This window comes from Mesocricetus auratus, unplaced genomic scaffold, assembly GCF_017639785.1.
Source record: "Mesocricetus auratus isolate SY011 unplaced genomic scaffold, BCM_Maur_2.0 Super-Scaffold_100010, whole genome shotgun sequence".
In the NCBI taxonomy this organism is placed as follows: Eukaryota; Metazoa; Chordata; class Mammalia; order Rodentia; family Cricetidae; genus Mesocricetus; species Mesocricetus auratus.
Genome location: NW_024429194.1, coordinates 84,485,082 through 84,502,766, shown reverse-complemented (window position 1 = coordinate 84,502,766; position 17,685 = coordinate 84,485,082). Strand labels below are relative to the sequence as shown.

The 17,685-nt window shown below is 52.7% G+C and overlaps 1 protein-coding gene across 3 annotated transcripts in view; it reads left to right on the top strand.

Annotated features, from left to right (window-relative positions):
* The window catches only part of Cacna1i (calcium voltage-gated channel subunit alpha1 I), a 110,873-nt gene that overhangs the window by 80,576 nt on the left and 12,612 nt on the right, over positions 1-17,685 (top strand). For all 3 annotated transcript variants that reach the window (XM_040754106.1, XM_005067001.4, XM_040754107.1), the window contains exons 16-29: positions 294-496; positions 940-1,413; positions 1,705-1,805; positions 2,260-2,383; positions 3,111-3,179; positions 3,631-3,815; positions 4,273-4,399; positions 4,632-4,757; positions 5,871-5,960; positions 7,471-7,663; positions 8,307-8,458; positions 9,600-9,709; positions 10,309-10,442; positions 11,245-11,315. In XM_040754106.1, coding sequence (XP_040610040.1) covers positions 294-496; positions 940-1,413; positions 1,705-1,805; positions 2,260-2,383; positions 3,111-3,179; positions 3,631-3,815; positions 4,273-4,399; positions 4,632-4,757; positions 5,871-5,960; positions 7,471-7,663; positions 8,307-8,458; positions 9,600-9,709; positions 10,309-10,442; positions 11,245-11,315 — 2,159 coding nt within the window. The remainder of the gene's footprint in view (positions 1-293; positions 497-939; positions 1,414-1,704; positions 1,806-2,259; positions 2,384-3,110; positions 3,180-3,630; positions 3,816-4,272; positions 4,400-4,631; positions 4,758-5,870; positions 5,961-7,470; positions 7,664-8,306; positions 8,459-9,599; positions 9,710-10,308; positions 10,443-11,244; positions 11,316-17,685) is intronic.

The window sequence follows — 17,685 nt, the reverse complement described above, 5'->3', positions numbered from 1 at the left end:
AAGAGGGACAGTCCCTGCCTGTAAGCATGGGAGTGAGGTCCTCCTGCCGGGTGGAGGTGTGGGCTGGCCCCAGAAGAGAAGGAAAGGTTCATGAGGAGGTAAATAAAAACCTTGTAGGGAGGATGGAGGAAGGCATGGGAAGCAGGCAGCAGCCTCCAGGATTTCCAGGTAGAGGATGCCTCCCTAGAAACGCTCTCTCCATCTACACATATATACTTCTGATTGTCTCATGGCTTCCTCTGCTGGTCTGTCTGTCTGTCTGTCTGTCTTTCGTCTTCATCTCATACCTCCAGATCTCAAGCTCTGCCCAATACCCATGACACCCAATGGACACCTGGACCCTGGCCTCCCCCTGGGTGGGCATCCAGGTCCCACTGGTGCCATGGGCACCGCCCCCCGCCTCTCACTGCAGCCAGACCCGGTACTGGTGGCCCTAGACTCCCGCAAAAGCAGTGTCATGTCACTGGGCAGGATAAGCTATGACCAGCGTTCCTTGGTGAGTCCTGTGGGTGCTATGATCGATGCTCCCTGTTGGAGGTGGAGGGTACTGAGGGACCGTGCCACACTACCTAGTCTAGACCAGGCAGGATCTGTGGTTATGGCAATTCTGGGTGCTCTTGGTAGCTGGAATGAAAGACTGTGGTCTGGGGGAAAGAACTGGGGTTTCATCTTGGCAGCAGTGTGTCGACTTCTGGGGTGAGGCCAACTAGAGGTTTAATCTGGCCTCTGCCACCTCTGAGTGTAAAAGCGAGCAAATTATCACCTTTCCCTGAGCGGTACAGCAGGTCCTTTTTACTATACACTTTTCTCAAAGAAGTAGGGAGTTTAACCCGAGTCATAACATTTGAGTGGGTGGGCTCACTCCAGCATGGCTTGCAGGAAGCCTGTGCAAGATTATGGTGTGGGTGGCTGCTAATCCAAGCCCGGGCCTCTCCGCAGTCCAGTTCCCGGAGCTCCTACTATGGGCCCTGGGGCCGCAGCGGAACCTGGGCCAGTCGCCGCTCCAGCTGGAACAGCCTGAAGCACAAGCCACCCTCAGCTGAGCACGAGTCTCTGCTCTCGGGGGAGCGTGGTGGCAGTTGCGTCAGGGCCTGTGAGGGTGCCCGGGAGGAGGCGCCAACCCGCACCGCACCTCTGCATGCCCCGCATGCCCACCACCCGCACCATGGACCCCATCTTGCGCACCGTCACCGCCACCACCGCCGGACGCTGTCCCTTGATACCAGGGACTCAGTGGACCTGGCAGAGCTGGTACCCGTGGTGGGTGCCCACTCGCGGACTGTTTGGAGGGCCCCGGGACAGGCTCCTGGGCATGAGGACTGCAATGGCAGAATGCCGAACATCGCCAAAGATGTCTTCACCAAGATGGATGACCGCCATGACCGTGGGGAGGACGAGGAGGAGATCGACTATGTGAGTAGGGACAGGACAGGACCCCTGAGAGGCTGGACCGTGAAAGCAGTCTGCGGGGCAGGAAGAGGCAAGGGACAAGGCTTTGGGTGGTCCTGGAGTGGTGGGTGGGGCTGGAGGGCGGGGCTAGAATTGCCCACACCTGACCTACCCAGTCACCAGCCCTTTGGTTAGGGGCTGGGGGAAGGGTCCAGAGTTCATCCCGTGCCCCCAGTTTGTGGGTTGGCAGAGTTGGGAAGAGGTGGGCCGTTCTGCGCAACACCAGCCCTGGCACCCAATTCCTTGCCTCGTCAGACCCTGTGTTTCCGCGTCCGCAAGATGATTGATGTCTACAAGCCCGACTGGTGCGAGGTCCGTGAGGACTGGTCGGTCTACCTCTTCTCCCCCGAGAACAAGTGAGTAGTGGCTGACTGGGAGTGAGGGCCAGAGGAGGAGGGTGACATGTCTAGGAGAGTTCTTTACCGAGCAGGGCAGGGGAGGGTCCAGATGGCCCTCCTCGGCTTTCCTGAGCATCTCTTGTTTTAAGTCAGCCCTGTGCTGGGCGGGGCCTGGGCAAATCCACAGGCAGCCTGAAAGCTCAGACACGCCCTTCCTATCAGAGGCCTTTGTATTGGGTGTTGGAGGCAGATGGTTGGCCTCATTATGTCGGTGTGTGGATGGGGAAGGGGCTCCAGTTGGGCACCTTCGGCAGATATGAAGTTGGCCCCTTTGAACGGCTGTGGGGAGGGAGAGGGCTCCCTTCCTCTCATCCATCCTGGTCCCTGAGTGTGTGCATTGGCCTTCTGTCTTCCTTCTGGTTTGAGTGGGAGGCCACCTGACCCTCCTGGGGGCTCCCTGACTATCACTTAGGTTCCGGATCCTGTGTCAGACGATCATCGCTCACAAGCTCTTCGACTATGTGGTCTTGGCCTTCATCTTCCTCAACTGTATCACCATTGCTCTGGAGAGGCCCCAGATTGAAGCTGGCAGCACTGTGAGTGGCTGCAGCCCTGGGGCTGGGCAGAGGGTCACAACACTCGGTGGTGGTCCAAGGTGGGGGAGTCCGGAGAGTGCTCAGCCAAGCCAGACACTTAGCATGCAGAGAGAGAGAGAGAGAGAGAGAGAGAGAGAGAGAGAGAGAGAGAGAGACAGAGAGAGAGAGACAGAGAGACAGAGAGAGACAGAGAGGGGGGAGAGAGACAGAGAGAGGGGGAGAGAGAGACAGAGAGGGGGGAGAGAGAGACAGAGAGAGGGGAGAGAGAGAGAGACAGAGACAGAGACAGAGAGGGGGGAGAGAGAGACAGAGAGAGGGGGAGAGAGAGAGACAGAGAGAGACAGAGACAGACAGACAGAGAGAGAGACAGAGAGAGAGAGGGAGAGACAGACAGAGAGAGAAACAGAGAGAGAGGGAGAGAGAGACAGAGAGAGAGACAGAGAGGGGGGAGAGAGAGACAGAGAGAGAAACAGAGAGAGAGAGAGAGGGAGAGAGAGACAGAGACAGACAGACAGAGAGAGAGACAGAGAGAGACAGAGAGAGAGGGAGAGAGAGAGAGGGAGGGAAAGGGGCGTGACAGGGAGCTTGCCTGTGGGAGTGGAAGGCCATTGCACTGGCTCCGAGAAGCAGTAGCCGCAGTGGCTGCTCCTGGCTGAAGCAGAGGCTGACCAGACACACGGGCAGTTGTGGAAGAGTCTTGGGCTCACAGATTCTCCCACTCTTTCAGGAGCGCATCTTCCTCACGGTGTCTAACTACATCTTCACAGCCATCTTTGTGGGCGAGATGACACTGAAGGTTGTTGTGGGCTTCACCAGGATCCTTCCCACCCCCACCTGGAGCCCCTGGGCTGAGCCTCACCTCAGCAACATTCCACAGGCCCCAGAGGTCCCTTCCTGTTGGGCTCTAGACCCTGGGTGGAGCTTCTGGAATGAGATGGGATCAGTGGCAACCTCTTCTTCAATTGTCAAATCCAGTTAGAAGGGCGCATTTAGGTAGAAGCATCATCCTGGGACGCTTCCCAGTGTGGGTGGCTTTGGATCGAGATCTCCATAGCTTGGAGACTTCCCTGGGCCCAGACCCTGTTCCTTCCTGCCTACCGCCAGCCTTCAGAAGAGCTGTCATGAGCCATACCCCACCCATCGCCTCCTTAGAGGAGGTGGACCTGATCTCCCTTTGTCCTGTCCCTGGGGGGAGTCTTCTGGACCCCTCCACTTCCCGAGGCTTGACCCTAACCCTGCTTCCCCAGGTGGTTTCTCTGGGCCTGTACTTCGGTGAGCAGGCGTACCTACGAAGCAGCTGGAATGTACTGGATGGCTTCCTGGTCTTTGTGTCCATCATCGATATAGTGGTATCTGTGGCCTCCGCGGGTGGAGCTAAGATTCTGGGGGTCCTCCGGGTCCTGCGGCTCCTACGCACCTTACGCCCTTTGAGGTAAGGGTCCTGCCACAATGTCTGGGGGTGGAGTGGAGTACAAGTGTTGCTGCACTGTATAGGGAAATTGCCCAAGTCTAAGTGGACCATCACTTTGGCTTGACAATGCAGGCTCCCAAAGCATTGGGCCAAACATACCGTGCTGCTGGGGAGGAGCCAAAGAGTCTAGGGCAAGGGCTCAAACCGCTTCCACGGTGCTACCTCCTCCGTGTCCTTGGGTGGCTCACTGCCGTCTCTTGGTGTCACCTCTTGGGTGTGGTGTATGCCCTGTGGGGACCGGGTGTGGGGTCAAGTGCCTTTCCATGCATTGATCCAGGCAGGGATTGCTGCTCACCCCTGGTCCTAGGTAACCTGGCAACCGTCTCTTCGTTTCCTGTTGGAACCTCACCTTTCAGGAGGCCTGGTGACTGTGGGCTGAGTTGAGGTTGTCTCTCTGTCGTTCCTTGCCTGCCTGCAGGGTCATCAGCCGGGCCCCCGGCTTGAAGCTGGTGGTGGAGACACTCATCTCCTCCCTCAAGCCCATCGGCAACATCGTGCTCATCTGTTGTGCCTTCTTCATCATCTTTGGCATCCTGGGGGTGCAGGTGAGGGGGCGCCCACTTTGCCGGGTGACAAGAAGCCAGCACGGCCCATTCACACCTACTCCACCGCACCCGTGTTCACTCACTTGGGGGTTCGGGTGGCCTTGGCGGAGCCAAGTGAAGGCGGCAGACCCAACTCGGGCTGGCTGAGCGAGGGGCAGGTTGCGTGGGTCAATGCCTGGAGAAGCTTTCCCCCCTCACTCTGAGCGGGCAGCTCTTCCCTCCCTTCATGCAGCTTTTCAAGGGAAAGTTCTATCACTGCCTGGGAGTGGACACCCGAAACATCACCAACAGATCTGACTGCGTGGCCGCCAACTACCGCTGGGTTCATCACAAGTACAACTTTGACAACCTGGGCCAGGTGAGCCCTGCATTGCTGGGACGGACCGGAACCCACGCGCTTTTCCTTTCCGAGCAGCGGTTTTGCATCCTGTAAGGAGGGCAGGGGTGCAGCTCTGCTCACAGGGAGTGTGAGGCCGGGACCCTGTGTGCAGAGTCTGTCAACATGCGAAACTTGGCAGGCACTTCATGGACACTTGTTCTGGTCTTGTCCCACCCAAGGGAGAGTAATGGGAGTTTTAGAGTCATCCACTCCTGGGAATGCACCCCATTGTTTCTTCTTCTGTCATATGGAAATATGACAACCCGGTAGGTAAGCTGAGCTAGTGACTGGTCCATCTGGCCCCCTGGCCTGGTGGCTTCTCCTTCCCAACAATTCAGTCAGCATCTGGGGTCCTACTTTGCCTTTGATCCCCTGTCCTGGGACCTGAGGTATTTGGCTAGTGCTTCAGATGAGAGCTGTTCCAAAGAGCCTCCTTTCCCATCCCCACAAAGGCCTCAAGGCAGAGAGTGGACTGTCCTTTCCCCCAGGGAGCAAGAAGAAGCAGAGTCTAGACTGGTGCCCCCTCCCTGGTGCCCCCTCCCTGGTGCCCCCTCCCTGGTGCCCCCTCCCTGGTGCCCCCTCCCTGGTGCCCCCTCCCTGGTGGCCTGTAGTAGATTTCCTGATACTCCCTCACAGATCCACCCTCTCACACCTGAGTTAACACTAGAGGCTGGGTTGAGGCCCAGGACTCCTGAGCTTCTGATTGCAGGTGCTGGGGATTCCTGGGGTGACAATGGCACAGCCACTCAAGCTTGTCAGGAAGTGTCCCTTCTACAGGCTCACTGGCCTTTTCACGGGATCCTGTGCCCCTGCCACGGGTCAGGGCATGGGAGCGCATGGGCATTCCATAGATGGTTACTTCCAGAACTTAGATGGAAGCTCAGGACTTTGACTCCAGTTCTCCTTCTAACCCCACAACAGCAGCCGCAGGGCACACAATAGGCACACAGTAGGTGCTCAAAGAGGCCGCATGAGCTGAAGACACAGCTCTACTACTCAGGAGACCTCTTCGTCTTCTGGTCTCCTAGAGGCAGAACATGGAGGACTGGTGTGCCCACATCACTCACCCTTACCCCTTCCTTTGTCTTCCAGGCTCTGATGTCCCTCTTTGTCTTGGCCTCCAAGGATGGCTGGGTGAACATCATGTATAATGGATTGGATGCTGTCGCTGTTGACCAGCAGGTGGGCATGGCTTGGGCCATAGCTGATGAGGATGGTGGGGAGGGACCTATAAGTCACCTCTGGCTCTTGGTCTCCTGGAACCCACCAGGTTATATCTGGAGACAGAGGAGGTAAGGAGGGTCAGGGGTGCTGAGCGTACTTGTAAGTGCTCCTCTACTCCTTGTCTGCCTCTCTCCTCCTCTTAGCAATGGACTTAACCCACTGTTCTGAGTTTGGCTGCCTCCTGCTCACTTTGTTTATGGAGGGACGAATAAGTGGGTTGGTGGATGAGTGGCAGGTAGAGTGGACGGAAGAAGGCTGGGTAGACGGACGGCAGATGGATAAGTGGGCGGGCAGGTGAGGAGATGGAAGGATGGGTGAGTGGATAGATGGGTGTGGATGCGGGTGGTGAGGAGGATGAATAGTCGGATGGACAGATGCACAGATGACTACATGAGTGGGCGAATGGATAGATGGATAGATAGATGACAGACGGATCTATCTATCTATCTATCCATCCATATTCATCTATCTATCCATCCATCTATCTATCCATCCATCCATCTATCTATCTATCCATCCATCCATCCATCCATCTATCTATCCATCCATCCATCCATCCATCTATCTATCCATCCATATTCATCTATCTATCTATCTATCTATCCATCCATCTATCTATCTATCTATCCATCTGTCCATCTATCTATCTATCCACCCATATTCATCTATCTATCCATCTATCCATCTATCCATCCATCCATCCATCCATCCATCCATCCATCCATCCATCTATCTAGACAGATAGATGAGGGGCCAGGCACACCTTCAATCCCAGTGCTCAGGAGGCAGAGGCAGGCAGATCTCTGAGTTGGAGGCCAGTCTGGATTACAGAGGGAGTTTCATGACAGCCAGGGCTACACAGAAAGCCAGTTTCAAAAACATAAACAAAACAAAAAAAATAGATGAATGAGTGGGTGGGTGAATGGATAGATGACTGGGTTTATGGATGAAGAGATGTGTGTAATTAGGTGGATGGAAGACTGAGTGGGGTGATGGGAAGATATAAATAGGTTGGATAGATAATGGGTGAATGGATGGTTGAGTGGGTAGGTGGGTGGGTGATGGAATAATGGGTTGGATACATGGTGGATGGGTGGATGGGTGAGTGGGTAGATGAATGTGTGGGTGAGTTGGGTAGATGAATGTGGGGGTGGATGGGTGTGTGGGTGAGTGGGTGGATGGGCGAGTTGGGTAGATGGTGGATAGATGAATTCTTGCAAGGCTGGATGAGTGGTAGGTCAAAGAAAAGACAGCAGACCAATGTGTGCAGAAGACAACCACAGGGGCAGGGAAAGAGAGGCCCCTTTGCTGACCTCCTTACTCGTGCCAGGCCCAGGCTAGACATTTCCCATTTGCTGTGTCGTTTTCACCTTACGCCTTGGAGGTTAGCTGTCCTAACTGCCCCGTGCCTGTGTGTGGCCTTGCTGTGCAGATCGGTTCTTCAGCCCTCACTCTGCCTCCCCTGCAGCCTGTGACCAACCACAACCCGTGGATGCTGCTGTACTTCATCTCCTTCCTGCTCATCGTCAGCTTCTTCGTGCTCAACATGTTTGTGGGAGTGGTGGTAGAGAACTTCCACAAGTGCCGGCAGCACCAGGAGGCTGAGGAGGCCCGGAGGCGCGAGGAGAAGCGGCTACGGCGCCTGGAGAAGAAGCGCCGCAGTGAGCAGATGGTGGATGCTGGGGTGGGCGGGGTCCCTGCTCACTGTGTGCCTCCTGGGCGGTGCCCTAGGTGGGCCTGATGGGCCTTTGGAATTGGAGGGGAACAAAAGGGCGAATCCATCATTTGCCCATGGCCCAGCCCTTTCCCCGGCATCTACTTGTCCAGGTGACCTGAGCCCATTAGTAATGACATCAGTGCCCACCTGAGTGAAGCCCTGGGCACTCCCCGTGCAGGCAGAGACAGAGAGGCAGTCTAGCACAGAGTGGGAACTTTCAGAACACAGCTCCTGTCATGTTCTTCCTTCTGCAAGTTGTGTACAGTCTTGGGGGGCAGTCATCCACCCTTAAATAGCCAGCCTTAGGACCCTTGTCTCTGCCTATCAGACCTACAGCCCTTATCATAGACCTTTTGCAGGGGGAGGGGATATTTGAATAACATGTACCCTAACGTCTCTGCTACCCAATATCTCGTGGTCCCCTCATGGTGCCCCAGTTGGCAGAGGCGCACTAACTCTCCTGTGGGACCTGGCGTAAGCCAGCACGTTTCTCTGCTGCTCTCTCCAGACCCCTGGTCTCTCCCTCCCTTCCCTCTCTGCTTGGCCCAACCCTGTACGGTCTGTGCACTCTCCTGTGCTCCCTGCAGAGGCCCAGAGGCTGCCCTACTATGCCACCTACTGTCCCACGAGGCTGCTCATTCACTCCATGTGCACTAGCCACTACCTGGACATCTTCATCACCTTCATCATCTGTCTCAACGTGGTCACCATGTCCCTGGAGCACTACAACCAGCCTACGGTGAGTCTTGGGGCTGCTGTAGTCTAAGGCCATGCGGTGAGAACCAGCCTGGCAGGATCCCACCATAGGGACAGGGCTGGTCGGAGGTCCAGCTGACTACAGCATCTGTGAAGCCCCTCCATGATGTGCTTATGCCAGGCACTTTCCAGGAGGAGGTTCTGGTGAATTAGACAGAAGCTTGAAAGAAAAAGGTCCTTCCGGGAGTGTGGGGGAGGTGGCATTGTTGAGCAGCCTAGAGCGTGCGTGGTTGCGGTGTGTTAATATGGACTCTGTGAGGTATGGTGCATGCTTGAATCTTCACAGTAATGTCAGTGTTGGGAGAACCTTTGGGGTTTCCAGATGAACCTTAGAGAGGAGGTAGCAGAGCCAGAATCGGAAGTTAGGTTTGTGTTCAAAGTCTACTGAGGCCTCCACTCCCACTGAGTGGCCTGGGTCTAGGGGATACTTTCTGGGGGGAGGGCAGGTCCATGCAGGCATCCTTGGGATGGATGTCAGACAGCATGCCTGAGAAGAGTGTAAGAGGAAGGTGTTCTCTAAGACTCCTCTCGGCAGAGCTGGCAGGAAAGGTGGAGCCAAGCCTCTGAGGGGAGAATTTGCATTTTGCTTCAGTGGACAGAGAAGACTATTATGAAATGAACAGTGGCAGAGTGAGCAGCAATTGTAGAATTTCCAAATTGATGTGAATAAATTGGATTATTACACTTTACAATGACCAATTGTCCTGTGCCCAGCACTGAATGTTAGCTTATTTAATCATCACAGCAACTTTCTGATAGGCAGCTGCAGTTATTTTCTAAAAATTTTAATTGAAGTGTCAGAGAGGTTAAGCACTTTCCCAGGTTACAGATTAAATAAGGATCAAATCTATGCAGTCTGGTTTGGGGATCATTAACCACTGCCCCACACTGTCTCCAAAGAGGAACGACTGGGTCAGGCCAACACAAATAAGGAAATAACAATGTGAGATTACTATCACACATGAAGACATAAGGAATGAAAAGAAATATAAGTAAAAAGAAACAAAGCATTATATTAAATGTAAATGGACTAAACTCTCCCCTTAAAAGGCAGAGACTCTTTGGATGTAGAAAGGTTCTGGTGCAGATCATAGTCCCGGACCATGCTTCTTTTTTCCCTATAGTCCCTAGAGACAGCCCTCAAATACTGCAACTACATGTTTACCACTGTCTTTGTGCTGGAGGCTGTGCTGAAGCTGGTGGCATTTGGCCTGAGGCGTTTCTTCAAGGACCGGTGAGTGACTGAGCCATACTAGGGCAGAGCAGGGATGGGAAGAAGTCCTGACCTTTGAAGCAGCCTGAAAGAGCCAGTAACATCTGGCTATTCATGGCCACAGATTCCTAGCTGCTGACTAGATCCCTGGACAGGAAGTGATTTGGTCTCATTGGATGAATACGGGATACAGGCTGTCTCAGCTCATCTCCTGTGGGTCCTCTGTAACCTGAAGACAGAGTGTGGTCTGCCTGATGCTAACTTTTTGGAGGAAGCAACTGAGGCTCAGAGAGCTCAGCAGACTGGCCCAAATCCTACCTGAAAGTAGTTTAGGATAGTTAGATAGTTTAGGATTTAGACTTAGAAGTCAGAGTCCCTGCCTCCTCCCCTACAGGAGGCCAGTGATGTTTCTTCAGCTTGGACAGCTCCCTGTTTAGGAAGGAAAAAAGGGGGCAGACTCACTGGCATCATAGAGGAAGGGTAGAAGGAAGGGTATTCACACATTACAGTGGGCCCCACGGGAGTGTGACGTGCTGGGAGACGACCCTCCGCTCAGGCGTATCTCGGTCACTATGTTTCCCCCTTGTTCCCACTGACGCTTCAACTGCCCTGCTGTACAGATGGAACCAGCTGGACCTGGCCATTGTGCTGCTGTCTGTCATGGGCATCACACTGGAGGAGATTGAGATCAACGCGGCCCTGCCCATCAACCCCACCATCATCCGCATCATGCGAGTTCTGCGTATTGCCCGGGGTAAGCAGGAGGCAGAGTCAGGAAGGGGACTCCCCGTTGCCTAGGGGAGAGCACGTAGGGGTGGGCTGGGAGGTAGAGCGTGAACGAGCTCTCTGCTGAGCAGGGCAGAGCGGGATCCAGGAGAAGCCTCAAAAGCTCTCCTGCCTTCTCAAAATCCCATCGCCACAGCGATGGCTGGGCGCTCCTTGCTCTCCTGCCAGCGGCATCCGTGATTTAAGGAGAGAGGGGTGTGCAGGAACACTGTGGGCGACACCAGAGCCCTTTCTATCCTGAAGGGACAGGAGGGACGTGGAACCTTGCGTCCAGCATCTCTGACACAGCAGTCGCCGACTCATTCGTTCCCCTCACTCCCCGTGCGTGTTTTGTGGTCTTGAAGTTTGCTGTACCCGTGCTATGTTCTGCTTTGTTCACACCCCCCTCACTCTGCAGCTGCAGCCATATTCTGTTTTTTTCTTTAAATATTTATCTGTGTACTTTGTGTAAGTGGGCATTTTGTCTGCATGTACATTTGCACACCAGGAGAGGGCACCGGATCCGATGGGACTACAGTTATAGACAGTTGTGAGCTGCCATGTGGGTGCTGGGAATTGAACTCAAGACCTCTGGAAGAGCAGCCAGTGCTCTTAACCACTGGGCCATCCCTCCAGATCCTGTAGCCATATTCTTAGGTGATCAGAGGGAACTTTGATCACATACTGCTCTGTGTCCCCTCTCTTCTGAGTTCACACACTTGCGTGTACACACTCATGTGTGTGCAGACTTTTAGCCCGGACTGACAGCCAGGGCTGAATGTCACCCACAGTGTTGAAGCTGTTGAAGATGGCCACAGGAATGCGGGCCCTGCTGGACACGGTGGTACAGGCTCTGCCCCAGGTAAGAGTCACACCCTTCCGGATCCCTGCCCTAAAGTCCAGGGTTCATTGTGTGGGGTTGGGCCCAGAAGGATGCCGGCTTTAATTTTCCTCCTCCCCAGGCCTGCCAAGACCCAGGGTCCTGGAAAGTTACTTGAGCCTCTCTTGCTTCTCTTTGGGAAGTCATGACATGGTCACCGGCATCCACTCTGTGTCCAGCCCTATGGGGACCCTGAGGACCTTCACAGTGCTTTTGGGAGCCCCTAGATTGGTGGAGCAATAGACACCTCAGGGTCCTATGGGAAGAGGCCTGTGTTCTGCTCCCTGGAGGGAGGAGGCACAGATTGCTCCCTAGGAAACGAGGGGAGGTGACTTTTGAGCTGGGCCTTTATGGTTTGAAGTCATGTCATGGATGACGAGGTTCCCATACAGCCCCAGACCGAGTGAGGGGACACTAATTAGGTAGGATCATGTCCCTGGCCAGAGGAAGGTGAGCTGGGCTCTGGCTCACAGAAGGGGGCATTTGCCATCTCCCTCACATATGGACAGTGTTAGTCCCTCCCGCCCCATCCAGGCGTGTCCAAGCACCTGACTCTTGTACACGCTCATTCATTCATCATGATTCACTTAGCGAACCTCATGTCTCATAAAAGTCAGACACAGAGGGCCTCACCCTCCCTGGGGAAATGAGGGGGTATTAGGGGGTTGGTGGGAGGGCGTGGGAGGAGGGGAGGAAGAGGAAGAGGGACCTGGGATTGACATGTGAAGCAACTTTGTTTCTAATTTAAATTTAAATAAAAAAAAAGTCAGACAGAACACAGGGAAGAGAGGCAAAGTAACTTCTCTTGGTGACCTCCCCTGAGGACACCACTTAAGTTCTGTTCTTGAGTTTGGTATGAGCTTCCCAGTGCTGTAAGGTAAGCCTTCCAGAGACCACCACACAGATACTTTTTTTCGAGACAGGGTTTCTCTGTAGCTTTGGAGCCTGTCCTGGAACTCACTCTGTGGACCAGCACACAGACACTCATAAATCTGGAAAAAAGGATTGCCAACCAGTGACTGCATGGGGAGCTCACCCAAACCATACAACCCTGAGCTCTTGGACGTTTGTTTGTTTGTTTGTTTTGAGACAGAGTTTCTCTGTGCAACAGCCCTGGTTGTTCTGACACTCGCTCTGTAGATCAGGTTGGCCTCAAACTCACAGAGATCCACCTGCCTCTGCCTTCCAAATGCTGGGATTAAAGGCATGCACAACTGCTGCCCAGCAACTCTTGGATTTTGATACAAAAAAAGCACATCCTGATTGACACACCCCCAGTTAGCAAGAAGTGGGACTGAGAAATCAAAAATGATTTGTACACCTAGGGACTTCCCTGGAACTATGGGTCGGGTCTTTGATGGGTTAGGACTTTGCTCCCATTTGACAGGTGTTGCAGCCTGTGTGCTGGGTTTTAAGGTCAGAACAGTGCCCGGGCAGGGTCTCAGTGTGCTAAGGTCTGGAAGCCTGTTACATTCCCTGCTGGTTCTATGGACATGAGTCAAACTGTGGCATCATCTTGGGCAGGGGGTTACATCTCAGCACAAATAATGTAACAGAATTTATTCTCTGCTTTGTGTAGTTAAGTAGGCAGTTGAGCAAGCAGGGTCCTATAATGGGAACTAAGAGCAAAAGAATTTTTGGCCCAGCAACGGCCGTAAGTGGAGTGATTAACCAGGGGGAATTGATGCCAGTTGTCAGATCCTTGATGGCTCTTTTCTCTTTCTTCAGTCTTATTTCTGACCATGGCTAAACCTTCTCTAATTACCCTAACAGGTTGGCATAGAAGCAACAGGTTTCCCCCAGTGCCGTACAGAGACCCCCTCGTTTCATGAAGTACAGCTTCTGCTAAGGAATCTACCTGAGTTTCTAAATGGGAAACAGAATTTTCCAGATGGCTAGGGCTATGTTTACTTGAGTACTGAGTTCCTTAAAATTTTTATCCCCTACAATTAGGGCTGAAGCTCCATCCAGCTGTAGTGGAGCCTGATTTCATTCTCCTACCAATAGGGGATGGCTCACCACGCACAGGGCAGCCCACCCATGAGGACTCCAAGGAGTGGGGTCTCCTCCACTGCAAACTGTCCAGAAGATGCACACTTGGCTGAGCTGTTAGTGTGAGCAAGCCAAAGTAGGGTCTGGGGCCTGGAAATACACTTGTCTGCTCTTCTCGGAGTTAACCTACCATGCATGGCGACAGGAATCTGCATAGGGGGAACTATCTGGCAGATATCTTAGTGCCATTAAGCAGTCTTTTCTTGGAGGTCTCCCAGGGTGAACTCAAGTTGGTCCCATTTCCAGTTTTCAGGGTTGGAAGTGGGGCGTACTGTCTGACTAGTTCCTATCCCAACATTGGGGGGGGGGCTTGGGATGTAGAGATAGCCACCAGGCATTACCTGTCTGGTTGAGAATGGTTCAGAAACCAATACACTCCTAACATTCCAAACACCGAGGGGCTGGCTTCTGATACTTCCTGGACCTTTACCCTCCACGGTTACTTTAGGAATTTCTGCAGATATTGGAGTTTTGAGGCTTGCCACCTTAGCGAGCTCATATTCCAGGGGCCAGTTTGGGGCAGATGGGCCAGATGACCCTAGGTGGAGGCTTCCTTTGGATAGTAAATTTGCTGCCTGGGTCTTGATCACTCACACATAGCCTGACTCCCCTGGTTCTGCCAGTTTCCCAATAACCTTCAGTTTCCTGCCAGGTCCTAACCTTATGGATACTGGATTGCATTCCCAAGACTAGTGCAATCACAGGCAGAGTCACTCTAGGACTCTGAAAGGGTCAGTGTGCCCTGAGGAGGATGTGGGTTCACAACCCACTGAGCACAGTGGTGTTCACCTGACTCTTGGAAGTTTGGGAGGCTGCCAGTAGAGCAGGCATAGTATTGGGTAGATTGGATCCCCATCTCCTCAAAGGTAGACCCACAGCCCCAGGAGCATGCTCCTTTGTGGACTCTTTTTCCAGCTGCTTCTGGGTGTCATATTTTACAGAAGCCCACAGGGTGAGTGGCCTCGGTGGATGGACTTGCTGTCAGCTCCCTAGATCCATTCTTTCTTAATTCCCACACCCAAGGCCCCGGCTCATGGGGGATTTTGGGGATCTCCCACAGGGAGACAAAGAAGACAAAATAGGACCGTCATAGTCATAGGACATGCCAGTTTTATCTTCAGTGGGTTGGAGGATCTGGTGACAACCCATCTGTCTTTGTCCTCTGTTGCCTTCTCAGCTGGGTGTGGCGGAGTTGGGGGATGACACTGGCAGCTTCACTTCTGTAGGGGTGGTGAGGACCACAGGGTACGGGCCTTTCTGTGTTGGCTCCAGGCTCTGGGTCAGGGTCCCCTTTACCCACACAAGGTCAATAGGCTGTGCCTTGTGTGGAGGCTCAGGTATGAACAAGGCCACGGCCTTTTGAACCGTCTGATGAATAGTCCTCTGGGTTTGGTGCAGGGCCTGTAAGGACTTGAGGAGGGAGTGGTTAGTGATGTCTGCCTTATGGACATCTTCTTAGCTTAGGGAGGAGACAGGGAGGCCTCCTAAACATAATTTCAAATGGGGAGAAATATTCTCAATATGGGGTGCACCTAGCTTTTAGAAAGGCAAGTCACAGGAGGTTGGCCCATTTTTTTTTTTTGCCAGTCTCAAGGACACAATTAAACTTTCCTTCAGGGTCCTATTCATACTTTCTATCTGACCTGAGTTTTGTGGTCTATAGGCACAGTTTAGTTTCCAATCAATCAACATTAAGGACCTTTGCCAGATTTCAAGAAATGTTTGCCATGAAGGCAGGCCATTGTTGGACCCCAGGGTGAGGGGTATTCCAAACCTAGGAATCAACCCTTGGAGGGGTCTCTTGGTGACTACCAAGGCTGCCTCCATTCAGGTAGGAGATATTCATCGAGAGAAGGTATACATAAAAACTAGTAAATATTTATACCCATGAACTGTGAAGTCCATTTTCCATTGTTCCCTGCTTCCTTGGTCATGGATTCCTTCTGGGGTGTTTCTTCCTCCTTTGGGGTTCACTTGTGTATAAGTAGTGCTTCTGGACACAGTGTCTTTGACAAGATTGTCGTGTGGAGGGATGCGACATCTGGGCCTGAGTAACTCAGCAGCATTGGATGCCCTCAGATGGGTGGCCTGCTGGAGTTTGGTAGCCATTTATGTCCTGATAGCAGCTCTCTAGCAAGAGCCACATTCATTTGCCTCCTGTTTGACAACCTCCATCTTTCACCACTTAGTTTCTTCCTGTGTGTGGTTTGGGCACTGGAGAGATTTGGGTTTGGTCAGGGTAACCAAGATCTGGAGAGGCACCACTGGTTCTAGGACCGCCTCCCATGGGCCATGTCTGCCGCCCTGCTCCCTTGTGCCTTTAGGGAAATCCCGGTTTTATGCCTTTCACAATGGACAATAGCTACTTTTATTTTTATTTTTTTTGGCAGACATATGGCTTCTAGTAGAAACAGTTTTTTTTTGCTTATTTTTTATTGTTCAGCCAAGGTGAGGAGTCCTCTTTCCTGATAGAGGGTCCTATGGACATGGGCTGTGACAAATGATGGCTTTGTCCTCCCCCCAGCAAAGTGCCTGGGTTAATGTCAGAAGCTTAGCCCTTTGTGCTAAGGTCCCTCAACTGAGGGACTGGGCCCACACCATCCTGTCCAAGGTGACAACTGCATCCCAGAATATCTGATGCTGTCTTTAACAAAACTGCTCCCATCCGTGTACGTTACCTCTCCTGTTTCTCACAGTGGGACATCTGTTAGGTCAGGTGTGACAGATTGGACCTCATCAGTCACTTGCAGGCAATCAAGGAGGGGCTCTGTTGGGTTATCATCTGGCAACAGACTGGTAGGGCTGATGGCTGAGGTTTCACAGGATCAGATATGGGGCTGGTCCAGAATGCCTGATAATGCATTGTTGGGGCATCAGACATCCACTCTTTTGGGGTCCCCCTTTGGGAAGGCTCTACAGAGTGCAGGGTGGTTAGGAACAGTTCTTGACCCAAGTTCAGTGTGTCATCTTTTCACTAGCATGACTGTAGAGACAACTGCCCATAAACTGGCCAACAGGCAGGAACAGAATCTAAGCTTTTGGATGGGTAGGCCACTGGCTTCTTATAGGGTCCTAGTGTCTGGGTAGGACCCTGGGCCTCACTCACATACAAGAAGAAGGACTTAGAGATGTCCAGGAGGGCTGGGCTTGGTGCAGAAATGAGGGCCTTCTTCAAGGCCTCAGAAGCTCTTCCTTCAGAGTCAGTCCATTGTAGTGGCTGAGAACCACCACGTTGGTACTGGTATACAATGGCTTAGCTAGCTGGGAGATCCCTGGTATCCACTAGCAGCAATACCCAACCTTCCCAGAAATTCCTGCACTTGTTTCTTCGTTTGAGGTGTGGGGATCAGTAGGATTGCCTACATTTGGCTCTGGGAAAATAATCATTTTCCTCCTTTCAACTTGTACCCCAAGTAGGTGACATGGGGTGCACATAGTTGGGCCTTCTTGACTGAGACCTAGTATCCTGGGCCCTCCATCAGGCCCCCACTGGCCTTCTTACATTCCTCCTCAATTTCTGAGGCTATGAGGAGGTCATCCCCGTACTGTAACAGGATGCTCTTTGGATACCTCTGCTGAAAACTCAGGAGGTCTTCATTGAAGGCTTCATTGAAAGCATGTGTGGGAATTTTTGAACCCTTGTGACAACCTAGTCCAGGTCAGTTGGCATATTAAACCCTCTCTTAAGATCAGTCCATTCAAGGGCAACAATGGTTTATAGGTGCCAAAATGAGGTAAAAGAAGGCATCTTTTAAGTCCAGAATTGTATGTGCTTGTTTTTCTGGTGGAGGGTGTGGGGGTCAGGAGCCATGGGATGGGTGGTACCCACCCTTTTGTTTACCACTCTGTAGCACCTTCACACCCTTTGGGGAGGTCGCTGCCTGTCTTACTTAGAATCCTACTCATCCTCCAACCTGCATTCCTGTGACATGCCCCTATCAGAAAAAGACTTCCTCCAACCAAGTCTGGGATCCAAAAACGATGTTCAAACTTCAGGATACCTGCAGAGTTTGTAGCAGGAGTACCCTGGAGTATGGGTTAAAGATAACTCATCAGGACTGGCCACTAAGCACCAATTGTCATCAGTTACTAAGTACTACTACCAAGTATGGATCTAACAGTACTGGGTGAGGCAGGAAACCAAACGGGGGTGTGGTGGTGGGGTGGAGAGGTTGCTAAACACAATAAAAGTCTACAAAAAGCTGGAATCCTCATCCTCTGTCATTCCTCTTGGAACAATCCCTGCTCCCAGTCCTAAAACCAGGAACCAAGAACTGTAGAACTGGGAAGGTGCTATAGA